The following is a 19,630-nucleotide window of genomic DNA, read 5'->3' on the forward strand; positions in this document are numbered from 1 at the left end:
CACTTCCCTGGCAGCCTGTTCTCGTTCCGGTTTGATGATCAACCAACATTTCTTGGCATTAGGGAGGTAACCCGACAGAGGACCACCTTCTGATAGTTCATCCCACCATTTCCTCACGTCTTGCAGGGAACCACTTCCGGTTGCGGCATCAGCAAACCAACACTGTTTTGCTGCGCTTGAGACGTGCAGTCGCGTTATAAGTGGTTGAAGACTTATGGCGTATAGGGTCATGGACAGAAGGTCACCCTGTGTGGTGCCCTCTGCTGATATTAGTTCTTCACCGCCTGTAATGTAAAGACGCGCAGGTTGTCTATAGGTGTTTATCACGTAGGTAGCCAGGGTCGGACACAGCACTCGGATATTATGTAGTGCTGCAGCTCTTTTCAGGGCGTTAAAGGCGTTTGGTGCATCGATTAACAGGATAGCATCCGTTTCATCCGCCTCGAAAATGTTGCGCATTGCATGAATTGAGGGGTGCCCTCGGTGTGAAAATTCTGAAGTGCACTATGGGAAGAGTTTGTTCCAGTAGTGGATTTTTCGACCTCAGCCCGGTTTCCTACTGGGGGACGCGGCCCTTGTTCACCCACGCAATGACCGATGCGGTATGAGAATTTTCATAGCCAGAAACTTTGGACCACATGGCCGCAAGCATGCGCAGATAATCCAAAAAGAGATTGAATATGGAGGCAGAACGTAAAGGAAATATGGGAGAAATTTTTTCAGTTTCCTACTTTCTGTAATTTTCAGCCAAATGGATACATTCCCCAGCTTAGAAATTGAAAAAAAAAAAACAAAACAAAACAAAACAAAACCAAAAATAAAAACAAACAAACAAACAACAACAACAATGATCAAACTACATTTTAATCGAACAAGAAATGAAGATAATTTCAATCTAGCCACTGCATTTTGTGATCGAAGTAACTCTAGACAGACAAAATGAAGCCCTTACTAACCTCTTAAAACAACGCCTACCTTCATACTTTTCTAAGCGTGAGGAGAGAAAGTTCTTGTCCCGAAAAGTTTTCCCAGCTTCCCATTCAAATCATACTATGTTAATCTTGTAAAACAAACGTTTTTCTCTCGCGAAAAAAAAAAAAAAAAAAAAAAACTCACTTACGCACTGCGTTTTTACGACGAAAACTAAGCTCTTTTGTAACTGGAACCGATGAAGAATCGGAGTCATCACTGATCGAGGGAAAAATGCTTCAGAGAGCATTGTTTTCCTTCTGTTCGGTAGCTCTGTGGCAGTCATTTTTGTTCTACCACATTTCTATTCGATTATTTAGAAAATCTGCGGTACTCACATCATTAAAGCTTAATCACTTATTAAAGCCCCTGCTTACTCTTTTATTCGCTCTGGCCGCCATTTTTATTGCTTTTGATTATGCCGCTTGCCGTCCCCGATTTCTGGCTATGTTAAGATGACTTGCCATGTTTTATCATTAGTCAAAGTTGCTTTTTATTCAGAGTATCCTTCTCCTAGACGGGCTGTCGGCAAAGACAAAGGAGCGCCTTCAACCCCTATGTTGTAACCCCCAGCGGGGGTGGCTTACGGGTTGGGATGCTTGCTAAAGGTAGGAGGGGGTGGGCTTCCCTCTATAGCTTCAAAACCGCCTATGGTATGGTCACCAAAATTACATAGAATAATGTGCTCATCAGTTTCAACATCTGGTCATAACGTTATAGACACAATGACGTAGGTTGACGTCATTATGACGTAATATTGGCAGAATCCAAAGATCGCATAACGTACAAGTAGCCATAAAGCGAAAAGTACTAAATTAGCGAGGTGTCTGATAATTTAACTAACAAATTGATAATCGCAGTGATGTCATAATGACGTCATATTTATTAAAGAATGAACTGGAACTAACGTATTTCATTTTACTCAAAACCCATACAAATCGATGGGAGGTACTCGTGATAGAATATTTGATCTGTGTACTACACAAGAGAATTCATAGGAAGCGAAAAAAATCTACAAGTTATGATATTTCGAGAGAAATGAACACTGTTAAAAACTGAATCCAGTATCTGCCATTTGATGATTTTAAAATTGGTCGCTTAAAATAATACTAAATTCAGTGTAATTTAAGAATCGGCTCATGCTTAGCGTGCGTATATCAAGTTATGGATGCACGCGGGAAGTTTGGAGAGTACCAGAGAAGCGTAAGAGTTGCTCGAGGCGTAGCCGAAAGCACTCTACCTTCTTGAGTTCCCTCCAAACTTTCCGAGTGCATCCATAACTTAATATACACACAGCTAAAGGCAGGAAGCAATTCTTTTATCATAGCTAACAAAAATGCATGCTTTTTGATTAACTACGACATTCTCGTAACACACAACACGGAAAGACAAATGCTTCAATTGGTTGGTTACAAACACGCCACAATCGTCTAGCTTGATAGAAGATTCTTTTTCTCAAACTGGAAGTAAATATTTTTTGAAAGTTATTCATCATTATCTATATTATTGGAGACTAAGCTGAGAGAAAGAGACGAACATTTTAGTTTCATAGACACAACTGCACGCGTCATCTTATTTACGCATGTGCATGCGTAAATAGAGATTTTTTTTTTCATAGCTACTCAATTGGACTTATATAGGGCAATCACGCGTGCAATGTTATAAATAATTAAGCAGTAGAAAACGTTTTCCCTATTTGTATAGCCTGACATAAACACTTGAGGGTTGGGAGAATTCTCGACAGTTAAGCAAACTTGAGACGAAGTCATGCAAATACAGGAGAAAAGTTTTCTACTCCTTTTATAAATTAACTTCGCGATCCTCGAGAAGAAACGCAAAACTCTTTGTTATGGCCCTGATTAAGGGATAGATTCTCACCAGTCGCGAAGTCGTGCAAAAAAAGATGCTTTCCAAAAACACGGATTTTTCTCGCTTAAAATGTCAGTTAAAGCGAATAAAAAAAATGGACACAGCATTTTTGTAAAGATTTTTCAAGTTTCAGCCACGAGGGAATGGCTAAATAAAGTAAACTTGTCGAGTTTTCAACTCAAAAACCTTTCTCAAATTCGTGCACGCGTGATTAGCGCGATGAGCAAAACATGCTGAGGACACAACCATGTTTACATGAGTTTGCCTAAGGGCCGCGGGTCGCGGGTTGTATGTCGCGGGTGGGAAAAATGATTTTGCGTGAAATTCAAGTTAGAGTTCCAGGTAAATGACTAAAAATGACTGATAAGGTTTAGATAATAAAATCTAAGCCACTAAAAAGAATCCTTCTTTTTAGGGAGGCTGTAGGTGATTATTAAAAAATATCCCGCAAACACAAGTGAAATGAAAAAACTCTCTCATCAAACGTAAAGTTTTAATACGTTTACAGCAAAAAGATCATTTTTTAATCTCGATACCCTTCGTAGCAGCCAACAGCCAATTTAAAGGTTACGAATGTTAGAGGCAATATTACTGTCTAAAGGAAAGACCTAAAAGAAAGATTGGGCCGACTTTTATGCTTGCCGTAATTATGTTTCTTTAATATCGTGCCTGGACTAACAGTTATCTGTAAGTTAATCTTTACAGTTATGCATAACAGTATCTGATATATAAAATATAAAAAGTATATAATATAGTTTTCTGGAGTTGGACTGATTCAAACACATTTATCTGCAACTCTCAGTTTCATGCTTCTCACGAAGCAATCATCAGGCAACTGACAACAATAACGGTTACATTCAAAGATATACAAATATGAAAACAGGGAACAATGCCCACTAACGTGACGAAGAGTATCGTGCATAAACGCAATTTGCTGTAAACGTATCAAGACTTAAATTTTGATGGGAGTTTTTCCATTTCAGTTGTGTTTGCGGGATATTTTTTATCAATCACCTACACCCTCCCTTAAAAGGAGAATTCTTTTTAGTGGCTTATATTTTATTGCCTATATATTATCAGTCATTTTTAGTCATTTACCTCGAAGTCTAACCTGAATTCCACGCAAAATAATTTTTCCCACCCGCGACATCCAACTCGCAACAGCGACTGTTAGTCAAACGCTGTTTACATACTCTGAAGCAAACACTCCTCTTGGCTAATCAGAGCACGCGTACTATCTTAGTTATCTTATAATAATTCAATAAGTACTGGTTAAAAAACTAGTAGGAGTTTATTATCAGGTTTAAAAGCTCGAGGCGAAGAAAAGAGTTTTTAAACCTGATAATACACTCCTGCCCGTTTGTTGGACAGCTTCGAAATTTCTAATATAGATCAACTCATTCTTGCACCATTATTTAGATCTGGGGTTATTATGGTCTAAAAAATTGGACGTAATATTAAGCCGTGTCGATCTTTATCAGATATAAGATTATTGAGTTTTTTGAACTAAAAATATAAATGAAATCGTTGTAAAGAAAAACTCTGCCTGTGGAAACTCGATTGTCATGTATAACGCTAATGCGGACGTACACGACGACTTAAAAATTTTGAGCGGTAATAGCTTGAACGGTTTTAAATTTATTCAACTTTTTGGTGGGTGAGGAGTGCCTCTCCCCCCCCCCCCCCCCCCCACCCTCTCTCTCCGCTTATAATAAAACACCAGCACGTCATCGCGCGTGCAGACTGTTTCGTTATTTTATATGTCCATTGGTGGTGCATTTGACTTGATATCCTTTGTACTCTATTTCAATACTACGGTCTGTAAATTGCCCTTATCCAACTGTCTCTTGTCTTTAGTATTTAGTATTAATGATAAAAAAAAGCTGTTTCACAAAAATTCCGTTTATTTCTAAGCCTTCAAAAGTCGCCAGGGAGAAAAGAATATGAGGGCAGATTTGGTTGAGATGATGAGTCATTGTTATATGTAAGAAAATTAACTACCGCAAGTTTGTTTCAATGTTTTAGGAGTAACCATTAATGCAGAATGTATTTCCCTACTGTATTCTTAATTTCAGTACACAACAGTGAATCAACGTCCTCCGCTGAAGGAGGTCATTTTGACGAAGAAAGAAGCGTGGTTGATCGAAAACCTCCAGAAATTTGTCCCAGCAGAGATGATGACAGCGACACTAAGATCGAAAGGGTTCTTCTCATTGACGAAAGAAATGAGATTGATCGAATATGTCAACTATATGTCATGAGGGATAACAATGAAGAGGACGCCAAGATGGCTATAAGGATACTTGAACAAGCAATGAACTTACTGCACAGCGATTTCATTGCAAAGTCTCGATGTAGATTACGAGATGTTTTTGAACTAGTGTCAAAATTAGATTCAAGAAGCTTCAAGACGCCTTCGGGGCATGACTTGCAAGTATTAGAACATGGAGAGGAGCTATTTTGGACGTGGGGAGGCGAGAAAGGCGTGAGTTGTTCTGTTAAACACGGTATCATCATTTTGGATTCAGGTAATGCTCATTTTTATGCACGGCTGGTCAACGTTCTTGGAGCATTTGCTACAGAAACGTCAGAGTTTCAGATTGCCGAAAAAGCATTCAGTATTTTGATTGAGCTCAACGAACAATCAGATTCAACAAGTCGCTTGCGTGGTATGGGAGCTTCTTTTAATAACAGAGGCTGCATTTTATTGATAACAGGCGAATACAAGCAGGCGAGCAGCGATTTCCAGAATTCGCTTAGACATTTAAATTGCTGCAAGAAAAAACAATCCTGCTTCTCAGGCATAGACTCTATGATGACTGCAGTGGAGAGCAACACATGTCGTTTAGATATGTCTTGTAGATATTTTTCTAAGGCAGTGACGGAACAGAAACGACTGGTCGAAAAATGCAAAGCAAAGGATAATGAGCTTCCGTTTCAAACAGCTTTCACGGTTTTGCTAAACCAAGCAAATCTGTACACGACTCTCGCTATGTTCGCAAAAGCAGAAAAAGAGTTAAAATTTCTTAAAACGCTCTGCAAGAAATTGAAAAGAGATGAGTGTGACTTGTTACTTAATTTTGTTCATCTCCAACTCTGCGAGGTACTGCTACTTCGTGCTAAGCACGATGAAGCAGAAAGAGCATTTCCTTTTGAAGCGTTAACTTCGGCAAGCGTGCAGGAACTAATGCCAGTGTTCCAGGGACTTCACTTAAACGTCAGGATTGAGTCATTTGAAAAGATGATTGACGTCCTTGTCCAAATTGGAAAAATTAAATTTGCTTGTGAACTTCTCGAAAAAGGTTTGAAAATTGTCAAAAAAGTTTTTGGCTTTGATCATTTTGATTTCGCTTCACTGTTGTACAAGCAAGGGACGATTTTGACACTTATGGGTCAGTTAGCCAGTGCACTGAAGAAATTTGAGGACGCAAAGGGGATATGGAGATTAATCTTTGGCGAAAAGCACCAACTACTCATAAACTGCTACACGTCACTTGGTGATATAGCCTTTCGATTAGACCGTGCAGGTGAATCACGTCTTTACTTTCAGCGTGCAATGGAAAACGTAGAGATCATACACCAAGTTTCACTACCAGACCAGCTGTCCATGAGGTACCTCGAACTGACAAGGAGCACGAAAGACAACTCACATTCGGAATATCAACGAAGAGAAATACAGGAGGAAATAGTTGAAGGTCTTGTTGCAGAGTATGGGCTAGCGTTAGCCGTTCTGGTTCGTCAGCTAGGAGTAAAAGACATTCATGCCTCCCGAAAGAAAAAGCAGAAGGGAAAGCAACCACAATTTGGAAAAGTGGTGAGAGTTCAACATCTTGAGTCCACTTTCGTAATTTCTCAGAAATGCATGCGTGACCTTTTACAAAGTGGCAAGACGTTCCTCCAACACGGAATGACCAAAGAAGCCCTCGCCTTCTTTAAACAAGCAGGCAGGTATGGTATGACAAACAATATCGCTTGTCCTAATGCAGCATTGGTACACCTGTGTACTATCATCAGTCAGGCAAAACTGACAATTAAAAATAAACTGAAGATTCCTGCTCTAAGCAGTTATTTGGAAGACGTTAAGGCAGAAGCGGAAGCAAATGGTAATGAAGAAAGCATTGAGGGGCATTCAGAAGAAGAAGAAGAAGAAGAAGAAGAAGAAGAAGAGAAGTTAACGTTTGACAACCAGATGACTTTGAAGCTATTGTTGATATTTTTTCTGTTGCTGTCTATTCACCTAAAAACGCATGATACTACTTTTGCTGCCTATGATTTTTATGCCAGCCAATTTCCAAACGACGACCGGTGTTTTCTAACGCTGGATGGCGCACTTCAGGTGTACGCGTCTAGAACGTCAGTAACCTGCAATGGAAAAACTGCAGTACAAGACGTATTTGTCTCTTCGGCGATTTTTGAAAACAAAAGCGATTGGGAGGGCCACCTCTCTGGAAAGCCTTTGTTCAGAAGCTTAGCCTGGAGAAGCAATAAGCCAAGTTGTAATTTGGTAGCGTCTCTCAGTTCACCCTTCTTTATGGACGTCGATGATGTGAAGAAGTTGGAACAGAAGGTATTGCATTCATTCCAAGAGTTTTTCCAACTGAAATCTCTTGGTTTTGAAAGTAATGCAACTCAGGCTGTTGTCGATCTGACGTGCTGTTGCGAGCAAGATATCATGACATGCGGCAGTCGTATTGAGCTCCTTCCTCTCTGCCTACTTGAACAAGTCAGCCAGAGCAAGATACCCAACGAATGTAGAATCATTTCTGAGATGAACCCTGGTTTGTGCGAAAGAATAACATGCATGAACTTTACTGATAAGCAAACAACTTGTGCTATGTTCAGCAAGATTTCTCTTTGGTTTCTTAAGAACTGTACTTGGGAGGAGACCTCGGCCCTGAGGCCACAGGATGAGTGTCTAGTCCTTACTGTTCTCGATCCAGTCAGAGCTAGGGTGACCCTTTGGCAAAAGGATATATCAATCATGCAAAAGGTCCAAGTCATACGTATTACTGACAGTACAACTCAGCTGGATGAAATGAGTCGAGAACTCAACTTTCGAGAGGATTTTTGCAGCAGCTCAAGTCCTTGCTGCAAAGCTATTGAGCAATTTGCTATTGAGCGATTTTCGGAAACACTCACAAGCACACATGGAGTACGAAGCAAGGGTAGTGTAGTGAGACGGCAATGTGCCTTCTTGGATGAGCCTCAGTATGCCAACGATAATTGCCTGAAGGCAGCTGTCCCTCCCTCGAAAGAATTTCAACGAAAGGGGGAGTGTTCTCCAGTTTACAGTGAAGAAAATGTAAGTGTTATTAATTTGTGTAAATCTTGGGGTTGCCTGAGAGGCATCCAGGGTACAGTATACTGAAATATAGAGGTTACTAAGACCCATCATATGATTTCATATCATCGAAATAAAGTAATGGAATTTCAGTCGACACTGTTACATAACAGCATTAATGGAATGCTAGAACTGCGTTTTCCAACACTTGGTTAGGCTGCTTATCCAACTCTGTCCAGATCGAAGGGGATTATTAATCTTCCGCTAATACTGACCCTGGGGCTACACTCACCCATACAAGTCGTTTATGTTTATTAAACCAAACAATATTCCTTTGCTAAACTTTAACATCATCGTCATCATCATCCTTTGCCTTTCAGCTGAGAGTCCTCGAACGACCTTTCTTTATGCTACTCCAGTTTCATCGATATGATGTCAAGTAAGGATTGTCGCTTGTTTGTGGTTAGTCACTTGACTGGCTGAACACAAACGAGCCCAAGAAATGGCTGAACAACATTAGCAAAATCATTTCTTCGACTAGCAATTTACTGAAAGCATTGGTTACTTTACAAAATACTGACTACCAACGACTCACTTTAGAAAGCAGGTTTACTAACTTAGATCACAGGTGGCCCAAGCTCGAAATATGACCATTGGCGTTGTTGGGCAAACTTCACGACATAAAGATTTTTATGGAGAGAAAACTATTGTTTCTGTACTCTACGTGTGTTAAAGGTTTTCAATCAAAATCGATTGACTTATCCCATTTTCGTTGTTAGTTTCTACTTTTTGTGTGATCCGCGAGCCGATATAGGTTCTCTTTTTGGCTCTTATGGAATAAACCCATATAACTACTTATTAGAGAGTTTATGATCCGACGACGCGATGCCAACGAGATCGCAAAAAAAAAAGCAAACAATACGTTTAGAGGGCGAAAGAACAACTTTACACGTGCATTAAAACTTTTTGTAAATGTCTTTGCCGTTTTTGCATGACTACATGACTAAATCATCCTAAATCAAAAAGTCGCCTTTAGGAGGAGGTAAACAAGCGACGACGAAATTTTGTTTCTCCTTCTGAGCTTGGATAGAGATCCTGGCCTAGCAATTAAACTCCAGGGGGGTTCGCCTACTTTTGACAAAAGTGAATGGGTATGCCGTAGGAATAATCACGATGAAGACTGGAAGAATGTAAATTCACTTTTTATGGGACGTTTTCGCCGCCATCGCGTCGTCAGATTGAAAGTCCCTATTATTTTGAAGGTTAAGCAACAATGCCGATGGTCAGCCGTTTAATACCTGCAATAGGCCATTTTATGGTTGTGGACTTAGTACCTTAGCCTTCGAGTGAATGTGAGGCTGACGGTGACCTTGTTTTGATACAAAGTAGAAACTTCCATTGCTTTGTTAAGAAAATTGTTCTCGAAAAATACTAGTTAGCATAAGAATAACTTGATTTACATTAATAACAAAGCAGGAAGGCTTGTATCAAAACAAGGTCAACTCCAGCCTCGCTTCCATCCACAACTGTAAAATGGCCTATTTACGAGGCAAAACTTCCTTTTCTCCCTATCCTTAAGATGAATACCGAACAGGGTGCCTAGTCACTACCAACGGCAGACTTATTTAGAACTACGTTTTGTACCCGGATGATCAAAATGCACCTACCTTATGATAATTGATTCCAAGGTTCAAACCATTCAATTTGTCATTATTTGTTAGCAGGAAGCTGAACGAACAGAAATTCAAGTGAGTACTTTGGAGATCCTGACAGAAATCAGTCGGTTATCCCGTCAGCTCTCTGAGAAAGAGATCCAACCCGAAGATGACATTGTTACTGATACGACGTTATCAGCTCTGGATGGTATGGCCAGTCCGCCTGATGAAGAGCCAATGTCATACCCTAAAGTTTGCTTGACGTCTAATGGTGGCTCTGAGGAAATTATTTCCGGCAATTTTGAACTGACGACCTGCACTTTTAAACATGATAGTGAAAGAGACGATTTAGCAAGATTGGAACGAGACCATTCGGTGTCTACAGAAGCAGATCAACTATCACTCGAGAAAAAGCAAACAGAGACTCGAGCAAAGGAAGGCGCCGTATTTTTGGGAAGAACATTGTTTGAGGAAGACATGAAGTCAAGACGATCATTCATAACAGACTTTCAGGAGCGCTTGAGGAAAAAGGACACGTGGCAGGAAATGAAGTCAAAAGTCCTTGATGTGTCTGCAAAAAAAGTCTCTAATGGCGAAATAAGCTCTTTTGTGGAAGGTCCACGCGATGAAGGTAGTCAGAGTGTCTTTTGCAAAAACAGTTTCGCGATTTTTGGTGGAGAGGACGAAGAGGATAGGGACCAAAGCGACACAAAGAAAGAGCATTCTACAGTCAGTTGTGAAGTCTCCAAAGGGCATGAAAATGAGGGCATTATTCCAAACGACAAGGGGGAAGAGTCAGAAAACAGAGGAAGGAATCACAGCAGTTCACAACCTTTAATTGACTCGAGGAATCAGAAAAGAACGGGAGAAAACCAGGCAAGCAACGACAAAACGGCTATAGTAAAAACTCCGCCCAACCCTGGAGACATGAATGTTATTGCCAATGAACCCTGTGTAGTTGATATCATTGAAGAAAGCCTGGTAGGTAGAAATAGCGTGTTGCAAAAGAGGGAGGGCATTCAAACAAACGAGGCTCAAAGAAAGTGCAACATTAATTGTAAGACCGCTGCAAACGATGTCCCCAAACCAGGTGTTGAAGACGGCGGAGAAGCGGCAGTATCTGGTTCTTTGAAAAAAAACGTCGCACATTTCCAAGGTGATCAAAATAGATCATTGGCATTGGTTGAACTGGCTATGAAGAGACCGGAAAGCCATGTTGGACGTCATGGGAAAATTAATCCTCGGCAGTTAGAAGATGGAAGGGATAGCGATACGTGTGGTGAATTAGGTCCAGAGGCTGCCAAAAATGGTGGGGATAAAGAATTGTCCATCAAAGCTGGGAGAGAAACTAGTGTCCTACCACTGCTACCCTTGGAAAGCCGTTTAACCGTCGGTTGTTTTGCTTCAAACTATCCCCCACAGTCAAGTAAAGATGTTTTCGACGGTCCCAACTCACCCAGTTCAAATACTCAAGACCAAGAAAAGGTGGAAACTAGTGTTCAAACTTTGTCTCCAAGAGAAAATGATGCAGAAAATGATTATTGTAGTGGGTCATTTTCGCAAACAGCTAATCAGGTATTTAGTGCCCCACCCTTTTTGATTAGCGAAGATAATGGCAAAGATTGGATGCAACCCAAGTCGCGATCTGCGTTTTATGGGGGTGATGCAGTAGCTGATGGGTGTACACCAGGGGTCCCGTTTCAACAATCTGAACATGCTGCGGCCATTCCTGCTTTGAAAGCCGTTTGCTCTTACCAGTCAAATGTTAAGAAGGAGAAAATAACACTCGAGGGGGCCAGAGCAAGCGAAGGATTTGGTGGTTCAAAGAATATTGACGAGCAGAAACATATCCGGAACCATTGTCCGAACATTTTTGGAAATCCAGATGTAAGCGATGGCTCTGTAGAACAAACGTCTTCAAATGTCACAAATGTCAGTCACTCGTCTCCTAATTTTGGTGGTGCCAGACCAAAGCAAGGTTTCTTTGTAGCAGGAAAAGACTATTCTGCCAGCGCCGGTCGAGTCGATTTAACATCTGATTATCCACCTGGAAAAATCGGCTATGGTTTGGATCCTAAATTTGTGGAGCGCCATGCAGTTATTAACAGCCTGCAAACATCTAAATTATACAACACTAACGTCAATGTGGCAACATGGGACGATCCTCGAGAAACCCATATTCGGGAGCATTATTTTGCAGCTAGAACCTTCGGCAATGTGAACAGTATGCCTAGACTAACAGCATACGGCCCCCCAAATAGCCACTTGTCAAATAACAGCTGCCAAAATTCATTTAAAAAGGATGTTTTCACAGGCAGCAGTACTATCGAGAGCTCTGTCCATACTAAGACTTTGGGCCAGGCTCCTTTGCCCGAGCAAGATGAAAACTGGCATTTTCCATCTCTGCTAGGAAATTCAGAACACTGCGTCCAAACAGGTTATTTCCCAGCTAGGGAAAGCGGTGAATGCGCAAAATATCTCAATCAAGGAACTTTGCAGCAAGATTGTGAACCACTGTTTGACGACTCAATGTCTCGTAGCTCTTACCAAGAAATGCGTTCACTGGCAGACGAATTCATGATTGAACAGGGTAGCCAAGGTGAAGCCCCAGGATATTCAGACAGTTATACGGAAGGACGCTCCTCTGGTGTAAACAAATTGAAGCCAAATTCAAATCAAGGATCCCAGGAATCTCTCCTAGAATGTCTTCAAGTGGTCATGTCAACAACTGTTAATCTCTTTGCTTCGATCAATGCCAGCGAAGAGCAAGTAAAAAAGGACAAAAACAAAGACCAGCACACAGAAAAATTAAGTATACAAGAAGAAGCAGTGGGTCATAACTGTGATCGTACCGGAACTGACGGCGAAGCATATTTAGAAGAACGAGCAGCCTCTCTTCCGAGGAATGAGCGAGCCACGGACACCGAGGAAGAAGACCATACCTCGCCTGTGCAAGAAAGCCCGCGTCCTGCATGCGGTCATTATCAGCGGCGATGCCTTGTCCGTTTTCCATGCTGTGGGCGTTTCTACCCCTGTCACAGATGTCACAATGAGTCGGCCGCATGCACTGATGACCAAGCAAGGGCCATAAACGCTACACATATCAGATGTACCATCTGTTACCACGAACAAGTGGTAAGATCATGACATAGTTAGTTTTCAAATTAAGGTAACATGACAGATTCCAGAGATCTATTAATTGACACAACTGTACTCAAGTCAGATCACATATAAACAGGAGTGAAGAAGCGCGAGACAATCCCTAAGTGTTCGTTTTAGCGAGGTCACTGTCATATAGAGTCTTAAGTAGAGTTGACTTGACCCTTAGCTTTAGTCATTTACTTTATGTACCTATTCATAAGTTCGACTATAGCTATGTAGCTAGAATCACCGCGTCGAGAATTTCGTAGTGAAAACGGTATTGATGTCTATAGGACATGATTAAGTCCATAATTTAAGTTTGTTTACCTTTTTTTGATGTTCCTTTCAAAACATGGCCAGTACAAATTATTATTCTGACATACTTTCTTATATTAAAAAACTTTAGATCGATGAAGGAAGTCAAAAGTGTCGTGGCTGTAACTTAAAACTGGCGGATTATTTCTGCGCCATCTGTAAACATTTTACCTCACTCGACAAGAATCCATTCCATTGTGACAAGTGTGGTATCTGTAGGTACGCGAAGGTGGTATATAGCAGTTGAGGAAAAAATAATAACGTAATCTCGTAGATGCTTACTGGGCAGCGCAGACCAAAAGCGGTTTCCAATATCGATACGGTATTCCCTAATATTTGCTCTACATCGGAATTATGGCGACATCAAGCGAGAATCACCGTTAAAATTTAGCCAAGATGTCGATTAAAAAAAAAATGAATAAAATCAGGAAAGCGAAACCTTTAAAGGGCAAATCCAAATATTTTTTCACTTCATTAAGTCGCTGTTGATATCAGTCTGCTAGCATTGACCAATGCCTAATGCTTTTACACTGGTGCACATATGAAGTGCAAAGACTACATCCTTTTATCTGCTCGAAATGTGACGCGGACAGAGCACGTAATCGCCAAAGAAACGGGGCTTTGAAGGTCTTTTTGGGTTGAGGTCACCCCTGCACCAGAAAAATGAGAGCAATATAAAATCGCAAGTGGTAATAGTTGGGAATTTTAAGTCCGCCTTCCAAAAACAACCCCATTTTTATTATCTCTGTACTACCAGGTGACATCTTTGGATTTATATCCTCACTTCCCGTGTACATAAAACTTTGTCTTTGGTCGGTTGAGGCATTTCAACACGGTCCAGTTTGTGTTCACAAGAGATAGGAAGTGCGACTCAGCGGTAGTTGGGGGAATCCTTATTCCATCTTCAAACTAACAACTCAATGCCCCTTCCGTGGTGGTACCAGACTCTGCAACAGACGGGATAAAATTTGAAAAAAAAAGCAAACAAAATCTCCTTTTTTTATTTGTTTATGGTGCTTCTTCGTGCTGTTTAGTACATTCGGCAACTTATCTTTCATTATAATACCAGGTGTCTCATCCATTAAAACAATTTATTTTTTAACGGCACAGAATCCATCGTGACAAGTCTTTCCACTGTAACGTGTGCAACGTTTGCTTGGACAAAAGACTTCAAGGGAAACACAAATGCCGACCAGACTCCGGCCATGATGAATGCTGCATTTGCCTGGAGGTACAATATGAAGTTTTAGCTGCTTATCGTAAATCTGAGCATTCCAAATTGACTTTATATAGCTGCTTTTTTAAAAGTTGCTAGTTTCTCTTAGCAGTTTTTCCCAACTTGGTTATTTATTTAGTTTGTTCAGTTATTTAGGCAGATTTCTCGATCCATTGACTGTCTCTGCTTGTGCCAAGGCAATGGCGTGTGACATGATTTAATGTGAGAACGAAGGAAGGAAAAAAAGCAAAGAAAGAGATGTTCGGCAATGATGGATTTCACTAAAAACGCTTTAACACAAGATATGCACGGCTATTTGTGTCTTAAAATGGACAAGTTAAAGTGAAGGTTTTAACAATTTATTTCTTCCATTACGAATTGGACAACATCAGTTAGGTATAATACGGGAAAAGTACAAAACGCTCGGATAGTTACCACCTTTTAATAAAATCCAGCTAGTGGTTTATTATCAATGCTGCGATCTGATTGGTTGAGCTACTACTAGGCTATATGTTATAGCCCATTAGTAGCGAAAAGCGCCGGCTTTGGAAACCAAAACAATGGTGGCCAAAGCGCGTTTTGCTAGCAAAAGTTGTTTTGTCTCGATATTTTTGACCAACTATAGCCGGATTTTACTAAAACAATTATTCCTCCCGCCCTCATGGCCTCTAAGTCAATAGCTCATTCGGCCTTCGGCCTCATGGGCTATTGACTCAGAGCCCATTCGGGCTCGAGGAATAATTGTTAAATATACTCTGGGCAGTAAGTACAATTACACTTGTTATTAAATGTTAACTGTCTTTAGATGTACATAAACAGTGAATAACTTTTTTTTCCTTTTAATGACAGGATGCTTTCAGTGGCTGTCAGATTCTCCCTTGCTCCCATAAAGTGCATAAGGACTGTGCCATAGCTATGATTCAAAACGGAATGTGAGTAAAAATAAAGCATATTGAATTTCCAATTCCAGCTTCAATTTTCGAGGTCTCAACGAAAACTAATAATGAATGAAATGTTTAAGATTAGTATTTGTAGACACCCCGTATAGTTTATTTTGAGCAAGAAGCACATTTTGGAAACATTTACTAGTGTAAGAATTCCAAGAAACATACTTCCATGAGATATCTATCAATCAGAATGCAATGAGTGGCACAGTGAAAAGAGTGATTTTCAAAATCTTCTTTACCGTAAATCCTCTATTAAGCCCCCCCCCCTCTAATAAGCCCTCCCCCTTTTCATGGGGAGAAAGTTAATAAGCCCCCCCCTCCCCTCCCCTATTTACTCTTGACTAATAAATGATAGATTGTATTAATCAAACACGACTGTAAAACTTCGTATGGACTGATCCGGGATGGTTTACTTACCAACCGGAAGATTGGATTTGATTCTGATCCTCGACTGCATGACCTAAAGCTTCTTGTACTTGAGCTTTTCCACTTTGTATTCTAGTTCTTTGTGGAGAACTGATACCATCGTTGTTTCTAAATTAAATAACCCTCCCCCCGACTCTATTAAGTCCCCCCCTTCAAATGGGCTTGAAATAAATAAGCCCCCCAGGGTGCTTAGTAGAGGATTTACGTTTAATTTGACCACCGTTCTTATAATTAGCAATTAATGAATGAGGCTGAGTAGGATATGAAGAATTAAGCAGATCGGGAGGGTGTTATCCACTGAGGCCGAAGGCCGAGATGGATAACACCCTCCGAGGTCTTCTTAATTCTTTATATCCTACGAAAGCGGAATTCATTAACTGCTTTATTATTCATTCAAAGTAATTCCTAGTTTAAAAACATAGCTACAACACGCTTACCTGCATCGATGTTGGGTTCATCTTCGATAGTGTACGTTTAAGTTAGTCCAGCTCCGCAAATATTCTCCAAATAGCAGATGTCGCCTTCCGAGTTGTCTTCTGGCTGTTTTTGCTATGTTTTTAGGTATTATTTCGCCTAGTTCCAGCTGTAGTTCTTACTCTTGAAACAAGTGAAGTGTCCGCCATTTTTGTTTTCACAATCAAAACAACTCAACCTCGTCCCCAGGTCTTCTCGGTAACGGTGCCTTAACCGGTAGCGGGCTGCATTTTTGACGTCATTTCCTCGTTAAACACAAAATTCTTCCAAATTTGGTCATCAGTAACTGGTTATGGTGAATTATGCGTGTGCTTTTAGCCAATCAGTTACCACCCGCTGACGTTCTGCTTGTTGTTTTTCTCCGCCACCAAGACCTCGATTCCATAGTTTCTCTCCATGGACGTCTTTTTTTTCAATAATTTCCCATTCTAGGAAGTATACGGGAAATGGGTACAAACATTCGGTGCAACGACTTCTGGGATCGTTTGGGTGGACAAACGTTACTCAATTATGATTGGTTAATGGCTGCCTTGCATACAATCCACCAATCGTAACTACTGCCTGTCCACCCAATCAATCTCAGAACTCTGACTATACCAAATCTTGTACTCATCCTCCCTAGAGAGTCTGAAGTGGAGATATAATGAAGTTGCTCTTTTTCTTCTTTAAAAAATCTTTTGTTTCTTGCAGACGCACCTGCCCAATATGTCGCCACCCGTTGTTCCAGCAGTCGGAGGGTTCGGAACAGTAAACATGGAGTACTTACCACCGGAACTATTGCAGTTGGAAAATCAAATGGTTCGTTCCATTCCGTTTCGGAAGCTTAAGAAAATAGAGAACTTTAGATTCTAAGACGAAGAGGACTACGAGAACGAGATTTTCACAATACATGGACTTTAGTCGATGGTTTAGCATATAATACGTGTGGATATTTTGCGATTTGCCAGTATAGTACCTTGGCCAGTATAGTGAAGCTAAAGAAAACCATGAGAAGACACTGATCGTTAGAAAAGAGATTTACGGTGAACACCATGGTCTCGTAGCAGCAAGCCACAATAACGGCGGAAATGTTTACAGTGACCTTGGCCAGTACAGTAAAGCTAAAGAAAACCATGAGAAGGCTCTGATCACTAGAAAAGAGATTTACGGTGAACACCATGGTCTTGTAACAGCGAGCTACAATAACCTGGGAATTGTTTTCCTTGACCTTGGCCAGTATAGTGAAGCAAAAGAAAACCATGAGAAGACAGTGATCATTAGAAAAGAGATTTACGGTGAACACCATGGTCTCGTAGCAGCAAGCTACAATAACCGGGGAAATGTTTACAGTGACCTTGGCCAGTACAGTTGTGTTGAGTAAAGCTAAAGAAAACCATGAGAAGGCTCTGATCATTAGACAATAGATTTACAGTGAACACCATGGTCTCTTAGCAGCGAGCTACAATAACCTGGGAATTGTTTACCGTGACCTTGGCCAGTACAGTGAAGCTCTAAAGAAAACCATGAGAAGGGACGGGATCAGTAACACTGCAGAGTGATGGACTCCTGAGGGTCGGAGGGCGATAGGAAGACAAAAACTACTTGGAGAAGGACAGTCGAAAAAAACGAAACAAAGCTGGGTGGAAGAGCTGGCAAGTAGCCAAAGCGGTTGCAGAAGACAGAAAGTCAGTGCCGGTCAGACAGCGTGGAGGCCTTATGCGCCTAGTGGCGCGACGAGACTTGATGATGATGATGATGATGATGACATGCATACAAATATACATACATAACTTCACACAATTTTAGAGTAGCTTACAGAGCTAATATCTATGAAAGAGCAAAACATAAAACGCGTTAAATATCTACACTTAGAAGAAACTAATATTTACAACTCTATCTAAATATAATTATTAGAAAATTCACTCTCAGAAAGAAAGAAAAATAACATAAAAAAATAGTATAAGTACAGTCGGCTCCTGATAAGTATAAGAAGGCAAAAAGATTCTACATAGAGGTAAAACCTTGAATTTTGGTCTTAAGTCTTAAAATCTGCACCAAAAAAACAAACAAACTAGTGCAAAAACATTCAGTCAGTGTATTCCACTGCTTAGCTAAAATGTATCATAAAGCTGAAAAAAAAAACAAAAACAAAAACAAAAAAAAAACAATTCTATCAGATATAACTTTACAAGACAACACTTCAATCAAGAAGTAGCTTATGTAACTAGCAAGAGTGAAAGGGATTTTGAATAATATGAAAGGTTAATGTAATTGTACATCTGTTGTAGTCACTTAAGTCTATACTATTTCATAGCTCATTGCATTGGAAGGTCCGACACCTAATGAACCCTGAGGAAACCTTTTCTTTTTTACATAAACTCAATCAGGTGATACGTTCTGGGCAGACACAGTGATGGTAAAAATATAAATTCTGGCCACATAGGTTCTTGATGCGCCTAAAAATTCCACCGGTAACGACACAGCGTAGGTAAGCCCTTGTTTGCTGCAGCTGTTGTCATAACCGGGCGACACCAGCTGTTGATTATAATTCCGTGAATAAATCACTCGTCGTTGATTGGTGGTTTGAATGCATATGTACCCTTCATAAGGGCCAAATGGATTATTCAGCAGGAAAAATCATCTAGAGCAGTTGCAGTAAAATCAGTAGCGGTAGTAAGTTGCCATAGGGAAGATAAAGTGTGTATCATACTTATTTTTGATTTTTTAATGCTTGGTAGAATCCAAAAGGGCTACAAGAGAACAGGTGCTCAGACCCTTTATTAAGATATTTTCGATTTTCTTCTACTGCTTTTTATCTATTCCTGATCTGCTTGATTGCCATTCATAAGCAGCTGACGCTGATCGAAATTTTTTTGAATTATGCGAATAAATTTCATTAGATACAACACAATGACAGTTATATACTCCAATATCCCATGTTTTTAAAAGATGTTCTGTTCAAGTGTACATTTAAAGCGGATTCTTAAAGGTATTGTTAGTGGTATAGAACATATGCGTCATTCACGCCAAAGCTTAAACATGTTTAAGAGCTGATTAGCTAAACAAATAACAAATTACAGGCAATGTTAAAGTTTATTCGGAATTTTAAAGATGGTTAGTTGGTTTGAATGGGGCGTTAGTCTGTATAGAAAGCAATTATCTAACAAATCTAGTAATTTGATTGAAAATACTTAGTACGATTAACATGCTGTAACAATAAACAGAGAAGCTTTATAAGGCACGAAAGAAATCACGAGCGAAATACGGGTTGGCTACAATCATCTTAGCGTTCTTCTTCAGTTAAATTCATTTTTATTGTATTTTGTAGTGAGATGGATAGTTAACTTGTAACCTGTGT

General features: G+C 40.2%; 1 protein-coding gene across 2 annotated transcripts; it reads left to right on the plus strand.

Annotated features, from left to right (window-relative positions):
• The first annotated feature begins 4,843 nt into the window (after positions 1 to 4,843).
• LOC140930920 (uncharacterized) lies at positions 4,844 to 19,522 on the plus strand. Of its 2 annotated transcripts, none has more exons than XM_073380638.1 (6): positions 4,844 to 8,140; positions 9,841 to 12,909; positions 13,322 to 13,449; positions 14,341 to 14,461; positions 15,296 to 15,378; positions 16,984 to 19,522. In XM_073380638.1, exons 1-6 carry the CDS (start codon positions 4,883 to 4,885, stop codon positions 17,042 to 17,044), a joined length of 6,720 nt encoding a protein of 2,239 aa, XP_073236739.1. In that variant the 5' UTR covers positions 4,844 to 4,882; the 3' UTR covers positions 17,045 to 19,522. The 2 variants fall into 2 exon arrangements, with proteins under 2 accessions (XP_073236739.1, XP_073236740.1); XM_073380639.1 differs by having other exon boundaries at positions 9,844 to 12,909.
• Positions 19,523 to 19,630: the final 108 nt, after the last annotated feature.

The sequence above is a fragment of the Porites lutea genome, chromosome 3, assembly GCF_958299795.1.
Source record: "Porites lutea chromosome 3, jaPorLute2.1, whole genome shotgun sequence".
Classification (NCBI taxonomy): Eukaryota; Metazoa; Cnidaria; class Anthozoa; order Scleractinia; family Poritidae; genus Porites; species Porites lutea.